The following is a 27,215-nucleotide window of genomic DNA, read 5'->3' as shown; positions in this document are numbered from 1 at the left end:
ACATGAATAAATAAATTCATAAGCATGAACAAACAATGCAAGGCAAGTACACAGAAAGCATTCATGTAAGGACCACAAGCAGAAAGGAGTTTGATTTTGTACTGTAGTCCGTTGTTATTTCACTATGCTTACGTTCACACACCCAGCTGCAATCTGGATCTATGATCGCATGCCAATTAAACTCATGTCAATGTCTCTTTCAAAAGCAGTATTAGTTACATACTTTCATATCATGCTCTTACACGACTTATTGCCAAAAATCTTTTAAATATTCTGAATGACAATGAAATTCAGAAAAATATTAAACTTGCACTTCAGCCTTAGAATCTTTAGACATTACAGAATAGGGTATGTTCTATACTGTTGGGCTTTCACTTTCCTGCGGAAACTTACAATATTGGCAAAGTGTACCAAGTAAGAGAGTTGTTTCCACTCCTTCCAATATTGTCATCTTAAGCATTTTAAATGCCTGCATTCATGTTTTAAAAACAATATTTTATAACTCTTATTCTCTAACTCACTGACTTTCAAATAATCCTAAGCCAAAAATCATTCACACTATGCCTTACTACGTCATGGAGATGCTGTGTCAACCTGTAGGTTGGCTGAGGATGCTTAAGCCATTTATATATATACATATTCATGCATATATATATATATATATATATATATATATATATATATATATTTTACAGCTACAACTTCATATGAATGCAGCTTTATCTCCTGAAGGTTTATGCTATCTTTTCCACACCACAAAACTTAAAAATTGGCTTAAGGGATACCTTTTGAAAACTTAATCAGGATTAATCAGATTCATCTGTAATTTCTCAATATCTTTTAATTGTGCAAACATTATTTTAATTGAAATAAGCAACTTACTTCTCCTCTTTCCAACATCCCCTTTGGAAGTAGCAGCTTCATTCAGGAGTACCATTCCCATGGTGATAGCAGCATCTGTATTGCCATTGTCAAGGAAACGGCAGATGTGTGGATACCTCAGAAAGTCACAAAGGTACAGCTAAAAACTAAAGTTTTCAAGGTAATAAAATATTTACATACAAAGCTGCATATCACAATCTGTACCGTAACAATAGATTCACCTGTAGGAAAAGTAGGTAGCAACATTTTCCTTTGTGCATTCGACACAAAAGAGGATAGGAGGTTCAAAATCTTTTAAAGGGTAAGTCCTCATGTAGGACACACAACATTTGGAGAGTTACGGAAATAGCTATTCCCCAATATCTTCCAATATTCCATATATTGGAAATAAAAGATTTTAGACAATGGAGACTAAAACCAGAAATCACTGTTATTGCACACAGTTCACTGCTGTTTGTTTTTTTTGTTTGTTTTTTTAATGAAAATTGAAGCAGTTGGACTGCTTTATCTTCCTCTGCTTCTAGACAGATATTAGCTCCCTCTTTAGTGTCATATTGCTTAATAGTTCAGCAGAGAAACATCCCAGAGGCAAAGTCCTCAGTCACTTGCAGTGTTTTATTGCCTAATTATTACTGTTACAAATACGAACAAGCACATAATGATAAAGCAATTTGACTAATTTAGCAAGATCTTAAACCATTCACTTAATTGTTTATTTGAAATTGTATAAATAAAAAGAATGGTTACTACTGTGCTTAACATCTGTTCTGAGGAGGAGGCATGCATGAATGCCACACTGAAGCAGGAGCATGTCATGTGAGTTATATTTCACGATGTCAGAAAACGCAAACTTTGAGACAACTGAATCTTGAATAAGGATTTTTTTTATTTTTTTTTAATTTTACTGACTCTGGGGCTAGGTAGCAGGATGACAGACTATCAGCTTTAAGAATGAGATGTATTCCAATTTACCTACACAGATAAATGCACGACAGCTACTTCAAACATGCTACAACCATGAACAATATGTGCATCCTCTAACATTATACTTGCACTAATCCTATCAATATTTGTATTTACGTATTTTTTTCATGTTAGAAATGATCAATATTAGAGCAAAATTCTTAAAGACATCTTAAATTGCAGTTATACAATTTCAAACTGAGACTGGGCAAAACTATTAGAAATGTCATAGAATCATAGAATCATTCATGTTGGAAAAGACTTCTAAGATCATCTAATCCAACCTTTAACCTAGTACTAAAGTCTACTATTAAACCATGCTAATAAGTTCTAAATCTACACATTTCTTGAAGACCTCCAGGAATGGTGACTCAACCACTTCTCTGGGCAGCATATTCCAATACTGCACACCCCTTTCAGTGAAGAAATTTCTCCTAATATCCAACCTAAACCTCCCCTGTAGCAACTTGAGGCTATTTCCCCTTGTCTTATCACTTGGAAAAGCTAAAAGCATGTCAATGCTAACATCATCCCACTTCAGTGGAGATCAACAGCCTGACTAGGGGTAGTGGCTTTAAACTAAAAGAGGAGAGATTTAGATCAGAGGTTAGAAGGAAATTCTTCACTCAGAGGGTTGTGAGGCACCGAACAGGTTGTTCAGAGAGGTTGTGGATGCCCTATCCCTGGAGGTGTTTAAGGCCAGGTTGGACAAGGCTCTGAGCAAGCTGATCTAGTGGGTGGCATCCCTGACCATTGCAGAAAGGTTGGAACTAGATGGTCCCTTCCAACCCAAACTGTTCTATGACTCTATGATTCACATTTGAGACTTCTAGATTTCATACATGAAGAATAAGAAAAGTTAAATATTGAATAATGGGATTAACAAAAATAAGCATCAGTGTTGAAAAAAAGGTAGATACTCATCTCTGCAATATCAAATAAATACAAGTATACACAATCTTTTGGGTACAGACATCTTATCTACAGTCCTAAATTAGACACTAGCAACACATTAGTAGCCTGAATTACTTTTCTCACGCATGTACAAGCTATAAGGCACAGAGTGACCCTTTTGAATAAATGGTTATATTCAAGTTCTGCACAAAATCATTGCTTAGAATTGGCTGGGGAGTGAAAAAATGGGGATCTAATTCCTCCTAAACTCACTCCCCGTCTTTCTGATGATGCTGTCCTACTTTACGTAGAGAAAAAATGCAAAATTCTAAAAGACAGAGAAAATTAAGAAAGACTATAACTGAATCCCTACAATACCGGGGAAAAATCTCTTTCAATTCCCAGTCTTAAGGCCATTTATAATTTGTTTGTTTTTCCCCAAAGTATCAGAAACTCAGAATCAATAGACATAGGAATTTGTTAAATTTATGTTGAGAGACATCAGCATCACTACTATCTTCTTTTTCAATGCCTGTTTTGAAAGAACAGGTCTAAAATGTATTGATTGTTCCTAATGCAATGCTGTCCAGATGTGGACTGTGTTAAAGGAACTGGTGATTTCAAGGGACTTGTGCACCAGGATGCTTCATTGTGAATCTCAGAAGATGTTAGTTTCATTAATCAGACATTAACATATGTGGAATTGTATATCTAAGTACTTTTGGCATTTAAATACAACTGAAGGCAAAAATAACCTGGAAATAATGAGAATGCATCAAACATAGACATATTACTACTGGGAAGACTGCAGATGAAAAGTAAAAGAAAAACAAGAAAAAAACTAGTAGGTAAATATACAAGGAGTTTGAAGCTTCAGATAATGAATAGTTTGTTTCAGTGCAAAATCTGGAACACGAGGTTCCAACTCAACATCTGGAAGCACTTCTTTACTGTGTGGGTGACGGAGCACTGGCACAGTGAACTGTGCTGATTTTTTTCCCCAAGTCTTTTGGAGTCTCACATCATTACCCCTACAACTTCCCTCACACTGTCACTATTTTTGCTTCAGTTGTTGCTTTCTAACTTTAGCCTCACTTGGTTAGTGTCAATGACACCAGCTTTATAACTTCACACTCTAACAGTGAGTGTGTCACTTACTTTATGACACTGAAGCAAAAGAATCAGTATTACTGAGTTCTGATTTCAATGCAATCATTAGCTTTTTACCACAGAATTCTTAGCCTAACTTACTATATCGGGCTACTGTTTCCTAATACTGCATGTTTTTTTTACATTATTTAGATCTTTCACAAAATAGCTCAATGGTCCTAGCTACAAAGGTAATCTTTTATGATAACATATTTCTCCAGTATTAGTTACTTGGAATATTGTTTACTTCGAAGTTTTCTATGCACAAAAAATAAGATGGCATTAAAAGACATACTTATTTTCTGTTTCTCTTTATCCCTGTTACTATGCATCATGCAATTATCCTGAAAACATGAGGGAAATGTGGCACTCAGATAAACCACAGCTAGCAAATGTGTCAAGTTCAGGTGCTTATGTTTTCTGATAAATGTATACTTTTGTAGGTAGTTTGTGTGAGTGCAAATCCAGTTAAATATCTTCTCATTTTTAAATTTGGAATGATTTACCTACTGAAATTCTGCTGCCCTTTTTTCCCCAGCTGGTACATACTTTTCATAGAAATTGACAACATACACAATTCAGTTAGTTCTTTTGAAAAGGCTCCAAATATTTTGATACATGAGGGAGATCAGTTTAATAGCATGATGAAAAACAGTGATCACCAAAATTCATAAGATTATTTATAAAATGATCAGCAGTAGCAGAGCATAATATTTAGCTCTGTAAATACCAAGATGCTTGCCTGGAAGTATTAAAAAACAAAAATAAACATTGCATCAAAAAACTCCAGAATGATAGCTACCTTACAAAATGAAAGTGATTACTAGTAAATTCTGGCTAGTGTTTATTAGCATCCTTTGACTGAAAATTTAATTGCTACTAATTCCAGCCAGAATACCCAAAAGGAAGAAAATATGGTAATCCATAAGTGTATTAATGTATCATTTGTATATGTTCTTCACAAATTTAGTCCTAATCTGTTGTGAGCGGGGAGGAAAAGGAGAGAAAATTAATTGATAGACAACTCGTTACCTTTGTGAAAAAGTTTGATGGTCTCATTCATAATCTGCTGGATTACTGCCAAGAATAAAAAACAAAACCTACATTAACATTATTCACATAAAGAAACAAGTGCATTAAAGCTGCAGATCACACAGCTTGCTTAATAACACATGAGCAAGAACAACAGGAGGACAAAATGTTCATCCACTCAACTTTGTGCTCAGTTTATTGTTAACTAAAATAGGGACAGGTTATCCCTTGAACTTTAAAAACCTCTTACTCACTTTATTGTGTATGGATAAAAGGAAAGCACATACTTTTTTTTTTTTTTTTTACTTTTTTTTTTTTGGTGAAGAAGTATCAAGATTTACAGGAAAATCAATGCCTTTATTTCCCCCCCCCTTTTTTTCTCTGAGTAATACTAAGTAAAACATGATAAAATTCTTTACTGCCCCCTTATGAGAAGGACATATCCCACTTACCTAGAGAAATACCAGCCTTAACGTTTTCCTGCTAATATTTAAACCTCTAAAATACCTGTTATAACTTCAGAAATATTGACCACATTACACATTCTTTAACTGAACCATTTCAAGGTGTATTTAACTTTCAACTTACATTTGAGAAATCCCAAGATAACATGCATTCCAATCATTCTGTTTAGGAAATATTCTTTAGCTATGTGCAATTCTTGAAAACAAGGTATTAATCACTTTTCTACCTTGAGAATCTGACTTTTTTACGTTAGTGTGAAGATAATAATCAAGACAAAAAGTACAGTTCCAAATTTAAACATTTCTCAGTTTCTTTCATGACATTGTCACTTCAGTTCATGAACAACGATTCTAATATTCCACTTTGGCTCTTCAATGTATCATCGATTCTGAATTAGATCATAACTATCTCAGTGGATGGTTCAACAGGCCTTGAGGGCTGAGGAAGGAGGCAAGTTTAAGATAGCAATCTTTGTATGTTTGATCTCAGCGAAGAGGGATGACTCCTAAATCATCAGCTGAGAAAACAGAGCATAATTTGAAAATGATTTGAATATGAGCTTAATTTACTCACTAATTGTACAGAATCAGAACATACCTCAGTACTTTTAATTGCCTGAACTTAGATGTACTGATCATCACAGCAACAACCCTGAACATTACACAGAATGGCTGAGATCATCTAGTCCTACGTCTCTGCTCAACCAGGGTCCCCTAGGGCACGTTACATCTGGATTGTGTCCAGAAAGCTTTTGAATATCTCCAGGGAATCCCTTTCCAGGAATTGAGGTGAGGCTGACTGGCCTGCAGTTCCCTTCTTGCCCATTTTGAAGACTAGAGTAACATTCATTGTCTTTCATTCCTCAGTCTTCTGGCCTTCCTTGTCACATTTTTCCACACTCTGACAACATCCCCATGTTCACCCCATGTGGTCCCTGCTTCTATCTCCTGTATACCTCCAACTTATGTTTGAGTTTTGTCAGGAGTTCCTTATTCATCCTTACAAGTCGCCTGCCCCCTTTGCTCCATTTCTTGCTCAGCTCAAGACACTCTGGCCTCAGACACACCAAATAGCTTTCCAGAATTTTAGAAGTTATACAGCTTTTACAAGTTAGTCTTGGCAGTCAAGTTCCCCTCAACTCATTGAAACATGCAGTTCACAACTGTAAAGATGCTGGAAGTCTGCATTTCAACCATGTAAGTACCAAGCAAAATACACCATTCTTCTTTTTCGTGCTTTTTCATCAATTTTACAGAGCAGAGAATTAATTTGATACTAATATAGAATCTCCTTTGTTGAAAAAAGTTTTTTTATTATTCTTTCAATTAATGTCAGCTTCAATCCATTAGAACTGCAGCAAGATTATCACTTTAATCCACAGATAATCTGATGGAACCTGCCCTCCAGTGATGCTCTTACTTATTAGAAAATGGAAAGACTTTATACAAGCTTTAGGAGTAGAGAAAGATTCTGGAATGCTTTTTAATTCAACTGCAACAAAATAGCATAAAGATACCTGCTTAGGCTTGTACTAAATCACTAATCAAGAATTCATCCCTCCATTCAGGGTTTTCCAGCCTGATTTGCATCCTAATTGTGCATATCGGTGTTGCCTTTTAGGATCACACTTAAAATGAACTTTGGAAAGATTAATTTTACTTTCAATATTTATGACCTTTTCAGTTCTGTAAATTATATCTGACAGAATTTCAGGGTTAGTCCTGTCCATCTTACAAATTTTTGTAGTGTAGTTGCCATTGTACAAAACAAATATTATTTCTGACCTTATTTACGCTTTATAAATTGCCTCTAGAAATTTTCTGTCCTAGAGGCACATGAATCACAGAAGCGTTCACCAGAACAGGCAGATATGTAGCAGTACTTTAGTTTCCCTGCTTTACATTATTTTTAAGCACTTACAAATGCTATATTTGTTTTAGTACGTTGCCTCTTCTCTTTGCTAGTATACAACTAATTCTTTAGCATGTACACATACCATCTCTTGTTCTCTCTAAGCACCTATAGATTTTTTAAAGAATATCACAGATTATTTTTCTATATCTTAAGTCACCACGAATACGACTCTAGGCTGGTATTGTGCTTTCCTTCGCTTTTAAAGATCTGCACGATACCGTAATAGATACAGTTTATCCTCAGATGAATGTACTCAGGGACTACTCAATTTATTAAAAACTGTCTGTGGATACAAAAGGTACAAAAATACTTAACTTCAGACAATGTTTCTGCATCTTTCAGTCAAATAAACGTGTCTCTTAACAATTAAAATACCCATTAGATTTAAACTGATAGCTAAAGAAATCTTGAAAAATTCTGTTGGCTTTAGCCTGTGGTCAGTGAATGTCTTCTGGTCTGTGGACTAGTAGTCAAATAGTTACAAAAGGCAAATGAGGAAAAGCAGGCAACTGTCAGAGCAGCCCACAACTAAATTTGTTTCTCAGGGGTTTGTACTTCTGCTGGAAAATTTTAGAGATGCAGATATTGAAAATGGTTAATGGGAAAATTACCAAACTACAGGGATAGTAATTTCATACACAGGACACACATCCCATCAGAGAGTAACTCACCAAATTATCATTCAATTAGATGATGAAATAGAATTATGAAATAGTATGTTGTACTGACAAAAAAACAGTTGTAAATTTAAAGTCCCTGTGCATCACATTGACATCTAACAAACTTTAGGGTCTTTCTCAAGAGATCATATTATGAATTATTTTGAGATGAAAGCAGAGGGAGGATGAGGTAATAGAAGGAAACATCAATGACAGTATTCCTATTTTTTCTAATTAGCATCTCCTTATGCATTGATACATTTGGGAGGAATCAGGTAGCCTCTAAAGAGCCAGAAGATCCTACAAGGTTAACAGATAGACAGTATTAGAGCCTAAATGCAAGCAGATTAAGTAGATTATAGAAAATATCCACCATGTTTTGCTGTGCTGGACATTGATTTCCACAGTTAATTAAAAAAAAAAAAAGTTTAAAAATGCTATAACTTTGTGCTATTCCATCTTTTTCCACTGTGGTGATCTTCCCTTTTTTCCTTATTCTTATGATTGAACAAATAAAAAACTTCTATTACTCCTTTCATTAGCACCTTCTTTTACATAATAATTTGGGACATAATTTGATTCCATTACGCATGACTGATAGTGTCTTAGAACACAGATCTAAATGAGCATTGTTCTACCGACACTGACTCAAAATTTCAGGTTCTTACACTCGGTGACTACATTTTGCATTGACACACAGGAAGGCATCTTTCATTTAAATTTATTCTATAGTTAAGTTCCCTTACACCAAAGAGGCACTTAAATTAAACTTCATTAAATTCACTCTGTAGGACAGGAAATGTCTTTCATAAGAGGTGTAATTTTACAGTTATAGAAAAGATTTGTCTTTTTCTTCATAACTAATCCAATTTTTTTTTCCATTTCAATCAACATCTTATATCCACCTACACAGCTGTCACATTAAATTCTGTCTTGGGAATTCAAATTAACAAAGTGGAGAGATTTCCATTTTCACTTAGGTGCGTATGTTTTTATCAGCATCCAAGTTAAGTAAGTTTAACAGTAATAATGTGGAATATTATCAGGTTACAAGTAACTGCTAATTCCTATAATTGTGCCTTTAGATTTATCTCCTTCTGTGCAATCAAATAATTTGCTTAATGAAAACTGAAACTCTTTTGATAATGCAAATATTTACTGCAACTTTTAAACTTAACTCTAGGAAGGAAGGAAGGAAGGAAGGAAAGAAGGAAGAAAGGAAGGAAGGAAGGAAGGAAGGAAGACACAATAAATTTACTGTGTTCAAACTATAGGCTAAAAAACAACCAAACAACATAAAGGAGTAACTAAAGGATGCTACATGAAGTTAACACTACAAAAATTAATTGCTATAGAATGCTGTGCCATAACTAGTTCAAAAAAGGATTAAGAAGAATTAAGAATGTATTCATTCATCAGTGTCTAGGAGCTAAAATATTCTGCACATCAGGCCTGGCTCAGAAATCCATAAATTGCTGGTTATAGTTGGATATTTTGTTTTTGTACTCTCCCTCTCTAAAGATCTGCTTAACAGTGACCATTGCACTTACACACAAAGGTGTAAACTGTGACGGCATCTTGAGAAGCTGCTAAGTCTTAGTCTAATCATAATGTGTTTAGATATATCCTCTTTTTATGTGTTTGAATTAGATATCTAGCCAACAAATACATTGTCTTATCAGGATTACTTATGTGAATAAAGTTATTCGTTTGTGGAAATTATGCCGTCCCAGGTTCCTCAAATATTCACATTCTTCAGAAGCAAAAACTTTGCATTATAGACTGTGTAATGTCCAGCATGGTGGCAGCTCCACATAAGTTACTCCTTTCATATCCATTTAACAACCACAACAACATAACTATTTCTGTTTAAATAAATCTACCCTATGCTGTTATTTTAAATATTTTGCTTGCACAATCTGCCATGTTTATTCTACAGCAAGTATAGACTGTTATGACTTATTGATCACTTTTTTACTTCTTAGGAAAGTCAATATTGATATAACTCTAGGTAACCTCTCAAATTATTGTGTGTGTAAATTACACATAGTTGCTTGAAGAAGCAGTGATCATCAGGCTGTTGTAGGGATAAATACTGGTATATTACACAAAACTTCCTCGACTGCAAATGATAACCCATTTATCTTGCTCCTCAGAAGGAAACCAAATTTAGTCAATTTAAAAGAAAAATAAAAATATATTTGAGAGACAAGCATGTATATATGAAAGATTAAGAGGAACCTCAAACTATATTTATACCCACTTTTACTCTTCCTCTTTAAATCAACATAAATCTGTTCCCTACTCTAGGGGTGATCTGCAAACTAGAATAAAAAAAAGCAAACCGTGCCTTTTGTTTTCTGCTAGGTAATAAAAAAGCTAAAACATAGTGGATCTCATTATTCTACTCCTGAAACTCACCAGACCTTAAACAAAACTCATTCCAAATCAAACAACTGGGGTAGAACCAGTCTAGACAATATTTTCCTTTTTGCATGAAAATCACAGAATCACAGAATTGTCTAGGTTGGAAGAGACCTCAAGATCATTGAGTCCAACCTCTGACCTAACACTAACAAGTCCTCCACTAAACTGTATCGCTAAGCTCAAAACCTAAACATCTTTTAAAGACCTCCAGGGATGATGACTCCACCACTTCCCTGGGCAGCCCGTTCCAATGCCTAACAACCCTTTCAGTAAAGAAGTTCTTCCTAATATCCAATCTTAGCTCCTGGCCCAGGATCCGTTTTCCCCTTAGAGATAGGGACCGGTCTGCAGCCATCAGGCTGACAAATAGGTCCCTCTGTTCCCCTGAGAAGGGAGTTGCCCACAACAATCACCCTTCTTTCTGTCCTGGTGGAGGCAGTCTTGAGGTGGAGTTGACTTCCTCGCCCTAGCCATCCTCCTGGGTAGACTTTCTACCTCTTCCTCAGCTACTGGTCTCTCAAGCTCCAGGGCCTCAAACCTGTTGCGTAGGGGCACCTGTGAAGGTGGTGCCAGTAGGGTGGGGCATCGCCTGCGATGTCCAGCATGGACCTGTCTCCATTCCTCCTCAACTCCTAGGTCCCCTGCCTCTGCCTGACAGCAACAGGGCAGGGGGTCCACCCTCATTTGGGGTGTCTCACCCCGGTGCCTGTCCTTCAGGCCGTGCAGGGAGTCGCTCCACAAGTCTATCTCCCACTCACACTTCCTGATATCCCTCAACCTCTTGGCCTCCTCCTTGAGTTCTGCCATGACGTGGACCAGGTCATCCACCTGCTCGCACCTCACGCACACAGTCTCTTTGCCCCCCTCAGGTGGTAGCAACAGGCTCAGGCACTCCCTGCACCCGGAGACCTGAACTGCTGCAGTTTTGAGCGGGCAGTCGGTCTGGGTGTGTACAGACTTCCTGGAGAGAGCACTGTGCCTGGTGTACACCATTGCAGCTGAGCTAGCAGTAGACCACCATTAGAGGAGGTGTTCGTATGGGCAGGAGGGGAAGCTCTGCCCTTCCTGCTCGCCCTAACTGCGTGAACTGCCGTACTAACTGCCACACCACTCCCTTCTGATGCGCCACACCCTGTTTGCCCGTCCTGGTCGCCGCACTCCTGGTCACTCACGCTCCCTAGGGGCAGCTTATGAACAGCCAGGTACTGCTGGCTCCACCTACACCTCGTTCTCGCTTTGTTCATCTCTCTTGCGAAGGCTGTCGGGTCCTGGCGGCTCCCTTGAATTGGCTTGGTGCCAGAAAAATTAGCCTTGCCTGTCTGATCCCCCGCTCTGCTGCAGAACGCGTCTGCCCCAGAACTGATCGTCTTGTCAAGTCTCAGCAAAATATTGCTGAAGACCCCACTAATTCTACAAAGTTGGCAAAAAAATCCAAATGGAAGTCTACAAACTATGACAGACAAGATTGCTACACACAAGACCATGAACTGCCAGCTGGGAGGTTCACAATTGATGCTAGGAACAAATTCCCTTCTATATTTGCCCAGAGAGTATTCAATCTTCATCCTCAGCATTTTTCAATACTGAGATATGGAAGACAAGACTGTTGGTGACAATCCTGCTTTAAAAGGAAGTTTGGGGTATGTGATCTTCAGAGGTCCCTTTCAACCAGCATTTCTGTGATTTCCATGATTATTTACTGAAATTAACTCTCCAAGACAAGGGAAAGAAAAGCCAAATAACAACAACAAAGCTGAACATCAGTATCGTCAGAATAGCATAAATCCCTTAAGGTTTCTGAGTAGTAACAGCCTGAAAGTCACAGTGGCAGAAGTGTATAACATAACAAGCGCCACAAATCATATCCAAACATGCTCTTTTACTGTTCAGCCAGGTACTCACCCACAAGGATTTATTAGCTCAGGCAGTTTTGGATGTCAGCTCCATGTATTTGCTCCATACCTGAGATAACAGCCTGTTTCTGAGTGCCATCTCAGTGGCTGAACAGGCATTAGTGTGTGTGCAGCAATGTTTATTAGCTCTGGATCAGCTTGAGCATTGGCAACCAGGTACCTTGTACTGCATTCCTAATGGGAAAATTACATTGGGATGCCAAGCCAAATGTGTGGATTTTGATATATTACAGTTTAATAGATAAGATCTCTGCCACAGCATGAAGCCACACTGTTCTGACTGAAATGTTCCAGGAACAAGTAGAAATGGGGTTTGACAAGAGATGGTTTTGTATACTCCATGACCATTTGACATCATACAACATAGTCTGGAATTAGATGATTCTGAAAGACCTAGAAACCCTAATTTCATGAAGTAAAAGGAATATCAGAATTAAAGGGGCTACCTCATACATAAAGAGTTAACTGTTTTTTAAGAAGTCTATTAAAATTTTACTTGCTATCCTGCAATCAGAAATTCAGCAAGGCTTATGTCAAAATACAATTATTACTATTTTTACTTTAGTTTCTAAAAGAAACCTTCACCCAAGATGCAAGATACTGTGGACTCCATCCTCAGAAAGATGGCCCCCATTAGCCATGTCTAAAGAGCTTCAGAATGAATCAAAACCTGGAATTTGGAAATGAAATAATGCCTCCTTCTTGTTCTGAGGAGCTTAGTATCAGTTTTTAATGTCATCAGAAAGATATTAAATAAAACACTTTCATCTGCTGCTAAGTGCAATACCAGTATTTTGGTTGTTAGAAAATATGCCACAGAAATTAAGTACAAAAATCATCTCCAGAAGTAATCAAAGTGTTTTTTTGTATTTGTCTTCATTTTACAGATATACTATTCTGTGCTGTATTATTATGGTGACTATTTCAATTGTGTTATTACTAAGATGTAGTTACCACATTTTAGGACTAAAACTATTTGTTTAAAACTGTATAAGAATTTGGAGCGTACAACTAGTATGTACTCAGAAACACTGTACAGATGTTACTAACATAAGATGTTAACTTAATTTGCCTTTATAGTATAATTGAAACAGAATATCTGATATCTTTACAAGCCCTTCTTACCCAGCATCCTTTTACTTGTGTAGTTACAGCTTTGGCAATAACAGCACATGGAAATTATCTAGCACACTGCATAGAATCATTAAAAACAAGTATAGAAATATAATGGAAATTCATATTTTCTCACCAAAGATATTCAAAATTCACTGTACAGAGAAACACAACATTGCATTTCAACAACTATCAGGAAGCGATGACCTTGTCCTTACTTCTATGAAGTAAAAAGCAGCAACCAAGTGAAGCATGTACATGGCAATGTCTAACATGAAAATTCTGTGCATCTTCTAAACTTTAAACAGTAAAGCGTGACTGTTTATAGATCTAGCATACTTTCTTTATTTACCTTTTTATTATTGTTAAACTAATCCCCATATTTTCTATCAACATCTCCTGAATAAACAAAAAATAAAGAAGCAATGAAACAGCTAGTAATTACTACCAGCATTGAAAGGATAAAGAAATATTAATTCCTTCACGCATAACTGTTAAAATCTGTCAAGACTTCATGTCACTTGTAAAATGTTTGTGTCCAAAATCCCAGCTCAACAGTGTTGAGCTATGAAATGAAACCTTAGAGAATTCTTTTCGCAATTGGCAATGAACAATCTAACTAAAAGTATTCTTTCAGCCAGCTGCTTTAATACAGTTAGCCAACTTCCCAGTTTAAAGATGGTCTCTGCCAACAAAAAATATCACTTTCACGTCTGAGTCAGACAAACAAAATATGTCATGAACAAAAGTTTTGTTTATTTTTAATCTTAACTAGTTTTTGCTGTAAAAAAAAAAATAAAAATCTCATTTTTCAATCAGCCAAAATGATTTGTTTTAGATAACAGATTTTTTTAAATTGTATCAGTTTGGGAAAAGCAAAAAGCATTACAAAATAAATTGTGGTTAAACTATAGAAAGCACAAAACCAGTATAATAATATGCATACTGTTATATAATACATTTCCATCTACAATATAATAGCTGTCTCTGTTTATGTTTAAAAATGTATCAATTAAATTAATAACTAGAGAGCTTTGACTTTGTAATTTTCAGGTAAATCTATCTTTAGCTCTTCCTTCCCAAGAAATGGAGTGCAAATTTAGAAAATATGAATGATAAAAAGCATCTTAAAATCTTGAATGAATACAATGTCATTTTTACACAACGTTAATTTGGGTATGATATAAAACCTAGAGAATTCACAGAATTGCAGGACAGTTGAGGTTGGACGTGACATCTATTCCAACACACCTGATGAAAGTGCTTGAGCAGGTTGCCCAGAACCATGTCCAGCTGAGTTTTGAATGTCTTCACAGGTGGAAACTCTCCAACACCTCTGGGCATCTGAGCAACCTATTCCAGAGTTTGACCACCCTCACTGTAAAAAGTGTTTTCCCATCATCAGACCAAGAAACTAGTTGTTTTTCTATTTGGGTCCACTGCCCCTTCTAAGAGGGAAGCCTGGCTAATCTTCATTTCCTTTCATCTCCCCCGAGCCTCCTCAGTCCCAGCCTTTCCTCAAATGACAGCTGCTCCAAACCCTTAATCATCTTTGTGGCCTTTCACTGGACTTGCTCAAGGAAGTCTGTATCTATCCTTTACCCGTGGTGGGGAGGGTACAGAAATGGATGTACTACTCTAGTACAATAGGGAATGCTACTTTTAATCTGAAAAATCTGTTCATAATTTTTAAATTAAATTTGCCTTGGCCATCTGTGGAATAAGGTTTAAGGTAGCAAAATTGATGTCATGAAGGAATGATGAAAAGAATGAAGCAAGTAGACAAAATGATACTCTTCTCTTTGGATAGTAAGTGCCAAAGATGAAAGTAGATGGGGAAGCCAAAGGAGGGGCAGGATCTAAATAAGTCTACATATCCTCAGGAAGAGGGCAAGAGAGTGGCTACAACTGTCAAACTCTGAGATCTGGCTACTACTTCACAGCTGGGGAAACATTTTTTCCTTCTTGTTCTCCTTATAGGAAGATATTTGTGAAGGAAACATTGTACTTTAATATTAGTTAATGGTGACTACAGTTTTCACTCACTGAGTAAAGCTGATCAGAAGCAAGGTTTAAACAAACCAGATACTATTTGAGTTCTTCTTACATGTTCTTAAGACTTATTCACCAAAACAAACAGACAAACAAAAACTTAATTTGTCCTGTGTCAGTAAGAATGAAAAATTAGAAGAAGGATGCTGAGTCCTTCCACCAGGAGGCAATGTGAGAACAAATGGGACTGAGTTATTATTATCATGAGAATAAGAAGTAAACTGTTTAGATTAGTTAAAAAGAAAAAACAGAAAAGCTGAAGACTACTGGAGGGCAAATAATCCTCATACATGATCAGTAAGTTTCAATTTAGCAAGTTCTTGTCCGTTAAAACAAATAAAATAAATAACACATCATTTTTAACTTTCAGAACAGAGTGAAAAAGAGAAGAAAAGTCATTTCTGCCACTGCAATGATAATATTGAAAGGAAAAGCATTAAGAATAGTAACCAGACATTAACAGTAACAAAGGTGATAACAAGGCACAAAAAGCGAAAAGCAACGCCAGCTTTCCTTGGCAGCAGAAACAACATTGAATATTTATTTAATCATATAGTAAGCCAAAATACAATACCTGCTCAAAAGTTCAATGATGTTCGCTGTCAGAGCAATTTCATTTAATAGCACAGCTTTTTTTTTTTTCTATTTATCACAATTTTGAAGGATACTCAGCAGAAGAATAATATGAGATTCTGCAACAAACTGAGCCTGACTGCTTCCATGTATGTAACTCTGTAAAACAAAAATGAAAAGCAATCCTGTTTAAAACAAAGAATTCCACTGAAAATTCCACACAACTGGATGTGTGTGAGGACAAACAAAACCTGTTTTGCAGAAAAATATAGGCAGCAGCAGCTATGGCTGAACAACAAATGCATCTATATTCGGTAAAAAGGAGTGTTAAAAAATAAAATATTTAGGGTTATACATACATATACAGAGAATGTAATATTTTATATATGAGAGCATTATGCCGTACTTACTTTCACACTGCTAAAGTAGAGTAAAGAATGTACATTTATTTGTTCAGGACATAAGATTTTTGAGAAGGGAGGTTGACAAAATCAAGGCCATGCCTCTGCATACTTTTGACAGAAATGAAAATTGAACCTTGCAATGTTGCCTTTAAAAAGTCTATCATTTTTATTCGTAGACTGAGTGAAGTTACTTAATGCAAATATTTTGTTTATATGAAATTGTAGTAAACACAATCACAGATGCCAATACTAAATGGAAACCTAAGTTAGTCAATTTTTTCCCCCAAAAATAATTATTGTTAATGGACATATTTTGTACATTACTTTTTAATAACATACAGCATATTATTCAGAAGTTGTTAGTTTTTATTGTTAACTAGCTGTGATAGCAAAAAAGAAAGGAAAAACAGGAATGTAAACATGCAAAAAATGAGGGAATTTCTCTCTCTTCCTCCACTATAGCAATTACAATCTTGACTATAGCTTGTCATGCTTTTACATTAAATATATCTGTGTTCTCAAAATATTGTTTATATGTATTCTTCTGAAGCACAGACACAATTTTCACCTCAAATAAATAGACAAAAAACGCTCACTCCCATTAAAGTAAAGAAAAAGGAAACATTTTGCACCCCTCATGTTTTCAGGGCTTTGTTAGTCTATTTTACCTTGTGCTTTAATTCATTTTATTCTGAATGATTCTGCCTGAATAGAATTCATGTCAAGATTCAGAACAACTTTCCAAATCAAACATTTGAAATACTCTGATGCTTCAGCATACAAAAGAATGCCTTCATCCATACTGGTTAAATTCTGGTTGATGCACTGTTTAAACATGTAGTTCATAAGATATTATAAAACATTTTTTACTCAGTGGATGGTTATCTACTGTTTTCAAAATTGAGTTATTCTGTGTTCATTCAAATCACTAATTCAAAGCTAAAGTATGCAGGAACTTCATATATCTAAAGATTCAATCTCTCAAATGAAATGTCTTTTTTCTTTAACAAGATAAAAATAACTTACACGATTATCTCATTGCAATATGACTGTGATAATAGGTCAATCTGTATTTCTTGACTTTTTGTCAGGGCCCCTTATAAATCTCACTAAGGCAAAATAGACTGATATAACAAAGGAAGAAAATAAGAATATTTCACATTAAGAAAAATTAAAGATCAAGTTAACATGTTTCTCAACAGACCAATTCTTAATTGCCTTTCTTTGTTGTCCTGTGTAAAGTAGTATAAATGAGCACTTTGTGTTGTTATTAGCATATAAAACTGTAACTAGAAGAAAACAACCCCACCATCAGTACAAATATTCATATTTATCCAATCAAATTAATTGTTCTATCAAAATATAGGCTAAATATGTTCTATCAAAATATAAGCTGGGTCCTGCACCTGGGGCACAACAACTCCAAGCAGCGCCATAGGAGGTGAGTGGTTAGAAAGATGCCTGGCACAGAAGGACCTGGGAGTGATGGTTGATAGTAGGCTGAATATGAGCCAGCAGTGTGCTCAGGTGGCCAAGAAGGCCAGCAGCATCCTGGCTTGCATAAGAAGCAGTGTGGCCAGCAGGACTAGGGAAGTGATTGTCCCCCTGTACTCGGCTCTGGTGAGGCCGCACCTCGAGTACTGTGTTCAGTTTTGGGCCCCTCACTACAAGAAGGACATCGAGGTGCTTGAAAGAGTCCAGAGAAGGGTGACGAAGCTGGTGAGGGGTCTGGAGAACAAGTCCTACGAGGAGCGGCTGAGGGAGCTGTTCAGCCTGGAGAAAAGGAGGCTCAGGAGTGACCTTATCACACTCTACAGGTACCTTAAAGGAGGCCGTAGCGAGGTGGGGGTTGGTCTCCTGCTGGTGACAGGATGAGGGGGAATGGGCTAAAGTTGTACCAGGGGAGTCTTAAATTTGATATTAGGAAGAACTTCTTTACTGAAAGGGTTGTGAGGCATTGGAATGGGCTGCCCAGGGAAGTGGTGGAGTCACCATCCCTGGAGGTCTTTAAAAGACATTTAGATTTAGAGCTTAGTGATATGGTTTAGTGGAGGACTTGTTAGTGTTAGGTCAGAGGTTGGACTAGGTGATCTTGGAGGTCTCTTCCAACCTAGATGATTCTGTGATATACACTCAACAGCTCCACCCAATATGGTATCATCCACAAACTTGCTCCAAAAACCTTGAAGTCCTTCATCCAAATTATTTATAAAAACATTGAAGAGAACTGGTCCTAAAATGGAGCCATGGGAAACCCCACTAGGGACAGGTCACCAGCCTGATGTAACCTCATTTACAACAAAACTCTGGGCCTGACCCATCAGCCAGTTCACTCATCTTATTATGCTTTTATCTAACTGTATTCTGCTCATTTTGTCCAGAAGGATATTGTGAGAGGCAGTACCAAAAGCTAGAGTATTACCATCACCTGATATTCAGTATAGATAAAAACATAGACTGGATACAGTTTATTGTAAATGCAAATAAAAAAAAAAATTGAACTAACCTAAAACAAAGAAAATGAAACTCGAAATGAAACCTGCCTAGAAGACCTAAAGCAGAGACTGAACTTTGAAAACTGGCTGATGAATATGAATTTCTGGCTAAATATCTCATAGGAATAGATGTTATATATTTTTTAAAATATCAATTGCTAAAGGCATAGCCTCCCTTGCAAGGAAGTTGATGTACTTTGATTTAGTTTTGGAGATATTATGTTTTAAAATCTAGTAAGAGACAATTGTTACACACTGCTCTTTCCCCAGAGAGAGGACAGGAACGGCTACAAGCAAAGTGAGTAGCCACCTTAACCATAACTTAAAAGCCATCATGCCATCTTTATTTGAGAGATCAAGATATGCCAGGTTAACTTAAAAGAGAGAGACAGAGAGCACTAATTAAAAGCTAGTTAGTTGAAATGTTAAATAAGACAGATGTTTTTAGTTCCGTGTGCATATATATATTTAGTTTTTCATTTTATCTTTTAACTTCTTTTTTCTATTACAAATCTGCTTAGGTAAGCTATTTTTTAAAGTTACCTAGTAATAAATCTAACTTTGGGTGATCAGGAGGCTCCTCAGATTGCTTCCCAATGACATTATTCTCCAAATTCTCAAAACAACAGGAGGGTACATCTGAATGACAGCAGCATGACAGTCCAAGGAATGGCAGTGTAGATATTGAGAAAGTGAAAGACTGTTGCAGTGACAAAGGGAAAACAAAGTAACTTCCATTTGACACTATAACGTGAATCACCAAAGTTTGACACTACCCTACGCCATATCTAATGTATTGATAACCACTGCATGAAAGGAATTACTTGCTGCATATTTTTTTCCGCAAACAATGTGCTTTCAAATACAAATAAAAATTCAGAAGATGGAAGATGAGTAGTTAATGCAAAAATGACGGCAAACGGCTTTTCATGAAGAGAGAACTGTGAGTACTGTGTAGCACTTGTCCTTGTGTCCTACCCTACAGGTATATAATGACACTGCGAGGCCACTCAAGAGGTATACATTTTATTTGTACAGAGAAATATTTATGCATTATGTACCCCAATACAATAGTTTTGTATACTGCAATGGCTATTGACTCATCAGATTTTGAAATTCACAGCCATCTGTGGCTCAAACCTGCATAAAATAGAACACATTTAAAAACAATATACCTATATAAAGTGTGACTATATGTATATATGTATGATAAATCAGCTTTTCAACAGTTCTCAACTTATTTTCTCAATACTTTTTTGTAGTTCCACAGCAGCTTTTAATTGTATAAAATTATTGAATTTTGGTTATTTTGGTTAACCAAAACAAGGGAATTGGTCACATGTGAGGTGTCTTTATTTTCACACTTGTCTCCCTTCATAAAATTGCTGAATGACCTACACAGAAGGCATGTATTCTTGTGAAATTTTATCTGAGCCTGCAAACTATTAATGGACTGAAGTAAGATTTCTGGTTTTGCTATCTTTTCTGCTTTTTTTCACTGAATCCGTTTAATATTTGGAAGCTCTGTGAAGTCTGACTGTGAATGCTCTAGGCAAAAGCTTTAAATAAATTCATGAATAAAATCAGTATTTCTCTTTCATTTTAGAGGCATCAAGAGGAATGACCATTTAAGTTGCAAAGCTGAAGTCCGTCAGAACAGATGCAACCATGACTTACACAGAAGAGCCATACAGCCACACAATTGCCACAACCAAGACAACAGCAAATACTATGCTAGCAAGACTTGTAGTGGAACTGAAATGTGACTGACACATTGAACAACTGGTCCTTTTCCACCTTTAATGTTGTCCTATCTCAAGTTTAATTCCACAGAAGTAATTTGAATTGCTAACTGAAATAATCATGTCCTCAAATCATGCCATTTTATTTGTCAGTGACAAACAGTTGTTTACTGCATGCACATTTCTACAAAGCAGTGTTAAATATTTATCTACTATTCGTAAACTCATTAAATATTTAGTGTTATTGAACTGCAGATGGCACATACATATAATCCCTCACTAGGATAGTCAAGGATAACAACAATGTACTATATTTTTAAATTTCCCTAAATACAACATATGCTTGTGATTTCCCTTCAAGACTGATAGTTGTTCATGTTCAGGAAAATACTTGAGTTAAACATAATCTTTCCTCCCTTTCTGTTAATGCAATGTAAATAAAACAAAGTAATCAAAACTAAGGCCTCTATGAGTTACACATTAAATCTTAAGGCAATACAATTACCTTCTGGAGTAGATCACATCAAGTTGAAACACAATTTCAAGAGCTCCAGTGCTCTTTCCTAAAATAAAACATCATAATGTTTATGAGTGTGTGGATGAAGGAAGCTAGGGTGGAGGGAGCTGATTTAACTGAGTTGGGTTTAGCAATAGCACACCATGCAAAACTGCTTCATGAAGTATCATTCTGGATAACTGAGAAATAGCTTGCCCTGAATTTGCAAGATGTGACACACATATAACACTGTGTATTGGAAGCCAATAAAAAGCAGACCACTGAAATAGTCCAGACGTCATCTCACTTCTCTGTTAATTACTTCCTTAATTTTGTAAAGCCTCTACAAATGTCTAAAACTAAACTAATTGTAGATTTTCTGCTCAGTTGTCAGATTTATTATATTTACAGGATAAGAACAAAGAAACATCACATATCTCAGTAGTTCTGTAGAATGTATTCTAATTTGATAAACAAATTATAAACAAACAAACAAAAAAAAAAAAACAGAATCCAAGTATTTAATTCCTTGTAACACTTCAACTTATCCTAAGCTTTATGAAAGTGTTTTTCCCCCACTTATTGGCTTTGCTTCTGCTCCTGGTTTTTTTTTTTTTCTTTTTAAAATCTATAGTATATATATAAATACATATTTATACAATTTTTAAAAAAAGAAAAAAGAAATGAGAGAAAGAACGGGATTCTAGTTCTAACAAAGCTCCAGAAGTAGTATTAAAAATCTCAAATAGTATTAAAAATCTTAATAAAAATACTGAAAAAGTATATAAATACATGAAGAAATTATCTCAAAAACTAGAGAAATACAAGAAGTATTGACTCCAGTTCATTTACTGACCAACTCAGAAATCTTTGATTAACCTAACCATGTTAAATTCCAAAGTTTGGTTGATATTCAAATGTTTAACAGGGTAATTTCTTTAACTGTAGATATCCATTTATAAAAGGGCACATTTGCAAGTGATGCTTAACTGCTTTACAACTGAATGTAGTATTAAACACAAAATAAATCCAAACTCACAGCTAATTTAAATACAGCTTTAATGAATTTGTGTTTCTGTCAAGCTGAAAATTGTATATGACTATAGCAATAACTGTGAAGCCAGCTATGATCTTTGCTTTGTTTAACAACAAAACAAAAATAATTTAGCACTAACCCACAGGAAATAAACTCCTTCAGAGAGTTAATAGCTCTTTGAACATCTCCAACTCGAATTAGAGTCAACAGAATGCTACTCTCGTGAAAATTCATGTTACTAAGCAATCTCTCTAAGCAATGTCTCTCCTCTGTACAAAATCCAATCCAGCTCAGTTACAGATCAGCATGACAAAGACTAAGAAAAAAGTTAAGGTACACATGCCAGCACATAAAAATGGTTAGAAATAAGCATAAGAATTACTAGCGGTGGTGACTATGTACTTTTAGTAATTTTGTTCAGCTTAAGCTCAAGCTCTGTATTGTAAGAAGTTGTAGGTTAATCTAGAAAATCAGCAATGGACCCCACAGATAGAACTCTGTGTATGTAAACCTGCCTCAGCACCCTTGGAATAACAGTTGGTATAGGTGTGGAGATTCTCCCTTAACAAGCATGACTGTATAGCATATTAGCTACTTCTATTAAATTTAGTTTAATAGCTATGGATGATTATTACCTGATTTAAGAAAAATTTAATGTTGATTTTTTTTTTAATTATATGCTATAGCTACACATGACAATCTTATACAGACTCCTTGATTCACTCGTATTAATTAGATGATTGAGAAGTAGATCTATGCCTAAACTCACTGCTGTGTTCACTGTTGCCCCAAAACAAAACACAGCCCAGAGAGAGCAGTCAGTTTTCACAGGACTGGCTAGATGAAGCAGACTGTGCTGGCTGGCTTCCATGAGGTTCATCTGGCACCGAGCACAGAATATGATTTGGGTTCCCAAGCCTAGAGCAAAAGTGGAGAGATATTGCTTAGTTTTGCAGACTAACTGGCTGGGAAGGGTAGCTGGTATAACTTAAAGGTATGCAAATCCTGGCTTATGCTACAGACTTTGGTTGCACCTAGACAGCTTTTATAGCTATACTGTATTACTTACAGTGTCATCAAAGTGCTATCAAAGGTACTAGGTAGTAGAGGTGATACTGCAAATACAGAAACTGTGAACTTTCTGCTCAGCTATAGATGCTTTAATACAACCCACTGAATAAGAAATTATTCTAGTGAGAGAATTCTCCTACATTTATTAATTACTAAATATTAACAAGACAAAAGATACAGCAATTCTTTGAGAAAAAAAAAATAATAATACCAACCAACCAAAAAAAAAAAAAAATTGAATTCACGTTAGGAAAAAAACATTGCTACCCTTATGACACTTAATTCCCAAGTTACCTAGAAGACTGGCATACAACAGATGTCTTTTCCCTGAATGTACATTATGACACACAGTACCCACGTGAGAGACTTTAACTGAGATGAAGTTGAAATTTCCAGCATCTCTGAACTAGCATTCTGATAGTTTGGGGAAGTTTATACAACACAGCTTAGCCAAGCTGCCTAAGAAAAAGAAATGCTGCTTCTGTGATGCTTTGCTTAAAAAATGGACAACTTTCAAATCAACATGTAAAAGAGGACAAAAATCTCAAAAAAAGCTGACACTCCCAGAGCTTTAATTACAGTGAGACAAAGGTGAGTGTTAATCAATAATACTAATGAAAGTTCAACTGTTACTAGTTGAAGTATGCACTGCTTGCTTACCACATGGAAGCCAAACTATGATATTTCAAATTAGGAAATAGGGAGAATAAACTTACAGGTACAGACTGGAGTAAAACAAATGATATTGGGAGGACAGAGTGCTATAAAAGAACAGTAAATGAGGGACTGGAAATGACACAAGAGCCATTACAGTGGTTTCATGTTAGCAGTACGTAGGAGTTTGTACCCTAATGTTACACTGTCCAAGACTGAAAACTAATCAGATTTCCATCATCATGGTAAAATAACCATAGAATTTAATACGAAAACAGATTATTTCCCTTTGCACGTTTTATCACTATCCAAATTAACATTCATAATGAATTTACATGAAAGGCTACGGGCCCAAATCTCCAAATGAGAACAGAAATTGAGGCCACGGCAGAAAGTGCAGTCCCACCTGACCTTAATGTTACATTATTTACACAACAGAAACATTCATTTGACTATCAGACCTTCAATTCACAGCAATTCTACCTTTTTCTTGTGCTGAGGAAACTCATGATTGCAAGTCAAACTTAGTGACCTCTAAATGTAATATGAGGATAATAATGATACATTAATTCAAATGTGCAGTATATATTCACAGTATTGTGCTCCTAGGGTCCTAAATCATGCATGTAGTTTCATTTCAGGTGATGTATTCTACAGTGCTTGGAACAAGAATTGTGCCCTTAGATCAGATGATGAGGTCTCACCATCTACATGACACTGTTATTTATTGCAGTGACAGAGGATATACTCTTAGTGAAATACTATCAGAAAATGTAAGAAATGTTGGCTGCTCTACAGGAAACAACTGAATTTAATCCACTTCACTATAGCACTGTAGTGGTCAATGACTGTTACTGGGGATGGCCAACTTCTTTTTTCCAAATAAATTTTGGTTGAGTTCTTCTCTATCAAATACATTTTTGCAAAGAACTTTTTCATGTATGAAGGACAAAAACATAATTGGTTACAAGTTATTTCCTAAATACCCTTTGATCCTTCCTTTCTTCAGTTAGTATGTCCAAACAGTTTTAAAAAATCACTCATAACGATGAACTGTCCCTCAGTATTTTCAATTGCAAATGTTATTCTTCCATGTGTCAATTAATAATCCCATTTTATTTTCCATTTGATATCTAATTAGATTGCTTCACCTCTTAATGCTAACAGTAGTATTTACCAAGTTTCACCATATACCACTTTAGGTTGAATACCTAATGCTAGACTGACCTTGTTACTCTCTACAACTTCCTGAGGAGGGGAAGTGGCAATGTTGGTGTCAGACTCTGACCCCTGGGAACCAATGATGGGACATGTGGGAACAGCCAAAGGCTGCACCAGGGGAAGTTCAGTCTGGACATCAGAAAACATATTTACTGTGAGGATGGTCAAACACTGGAACAGGCTCCCTGGAGAGGTTCCTGAGAAAGATGCCCCCACGCTGTCAGCGTTCAAGAGACATTTAGACAATGTCCTCATTATTATGCTTTAAGTTTTGGTTAACCCTGAAGTGGTGAAGCAGTTGGACATGATAATCTTTAAAGGTCCCTTCCAACCAAACTATTCTATTCTATTCTGTTCCACTAAAAGTGATCAATACAGCTAATCTAAACCTAAACCAAATCAAAATCTCTCCCAATAAGTGAATACAGCCTAGTATTTATAGATTAAAAAAAAAAGGGGGGGTTAGAACCAAATAAAATTTGTTGTACTGTTTTCTAGTCAATTTGTTCTAGAGTAAGCCTATAGTTTTCAGAGTTGTACAGATGAGTTACTAAAAAAAAAAACTACTCTGTGTTGCCCAGAGCAATATTTTGTATAGCATTTTAGGTTTAGTTAACGTATTTGAAAAAATACTGCTTACATGACACAGAAACTGAGCCAAATTAAGTCTTTACTAGGACAAACTGAGAACAAAGGAATCAACTCCATGTTTAGAATATAAAATTTGAAAGTAGACACTGTACAAATAGGAATTTATTTCACAATAACAAGTGCTTTGAATCCATGATTTATGACAGCAGCAATGGGAGTCACATATTTAAATTTGTTGTTTAACACACTGGCAGATGCTTCCTAATTATTAGAATGCAGGAGTGAGAACATTTTTTTTTTCAATGAATGTGTTATTAACATTAAACATCTTGTACTTTGGCAACTATCAAATTTGTAATGATGTATTTTATGAAGTTCTGTTTTAGGATTGCAAGCATTAACTTAATATATCATAAAAGCCTGTAGCTAAAAAATTTATGTTATGACACAAAATCTCAGACCTATCTACTGTGCAATGCCTAGCAAGTATTCCATCCTGCAATGAATATAAATCAAATATTGCTGTCTGCAAGACATGTTGCATTTCAAATTCTTCCCTTCATCCGTCTCCAACAAAAAACAAACAAACCCACGAATTGATAAGAACCAAAAAGTTCAAGGACTACAAAAAACAAAGTCTGAACAAAAGTTCAGAATGATCATTACTTTCAAGTTTATACAGAAATATTTTAAATGTTAGCTTTACTAAAAGAGTCATAAAAAATAATACCTGGAAGAAAATCAATAGAATACAATGTCCATGTACTGGGAAAAAGAAACCTGGGATTTATTTAAGGCCAAATGAAAAATTCTCTCAGATGTAATAACTCCTTATTCATGTGAGACTTTGACACTGATATGCAAGGAAGTTAAAATAATTTTACAAGTATTAAATTGTGAAACTGCAGTCTCTTTTCAGCTCAGAAAGGAAAACATGAGCTTTGAATATGTTACTTCTGGTATCTGTGAATGTGACTAAGCTTAATTATGTCTGAATTCATAGAACTAGTCCCATTTTATATTTTATTTTCACATTTAGTGATTTGAAACAAAACAAAAAAAAAAAAAAAAAGAAAGGGCCACTGTGGACAAATAAGCTTTTAAGGCAGAGGCCATAAAATGAATTTCATTAACAAAGTAGGCTGAAATACAAAGTAGAGCACATCCACTACCTCCTGATGATAAATGATTCTGCTTTCTCTGTTATAAGGTAGAAAGAAGAAATAACTTTCCTTTAGCTGATCACAGCTTTACAGAACTGAGCAAAGGCAGAGCTGACTATATCAAAAACATAAAATAGTCATCATAAAAATTTCAAAAGCCAAACTACCACCATTGTGCACACACATCTGAATTATTGAAAATGCTGGAATTCAAATTTGTACAGATCTTAACTCTTTGTATTATCCATATATTTGCAGTACTGATAGAGAACAAGAAATTTTCTGAATCTATATGGAGGAACAAAA

The 27,215-nt window shown here is 35.7% G+C and overlaps 1 protein-coding gene across 4 annotated transcripts in view; it reads right to left on the bottom strand.

Annotated features, from left to right (window-relative positions):
• Positions 1–27,215, bottom strand: part of TUSC3 (tumor suppressor candidate 3) — a 119,170-nt gene that overhangs the window by 9,513 nt on the left and 82,442 nt on the right. For 3 of the 4 annotated variants that reach the window (XM_038178700.2, XM_038178699.2, XM_038178698.2), the window contains exons 7-8: positions 16,132–16,195; positions 883–957 (exon numbers count right to left, since the gene is read on the bottom strand). In XM_038178700.2, the coding sequence (XP_038034628.1) occupies positions 883–957; positions 16,132–16,195 (139 nt within the window). Of the gene's footprint in view, positions 1–882; positions 958–16,131; positions 16,196–21,182; positions 21,241–27,215 lie in introns of those variants that run through there. The other variant, XM_038178701.2, reaches the window with a different exon arrangement.

The sequence above is a fragment of the Anas platyrhynchos genome, chromosome 4, assembly GCF_047663525.1.
Source record: "Anas platyrhynchos isolate ZD024472 breed Pekin duck chromosome 4, IASCAAS_PekinDuck_T2T, whole genome shotgun sequence".
NCBI classification, from domain to species: domain Eukaryota; kingdom Metazoa; phylum Chordata; class Aves; order Anseriformes; family Anatidae; genus Anas; species Anas platyrhynchos.
This window is presented reverse-complemented; position numbering and strand designations above follow the sequence as displayed.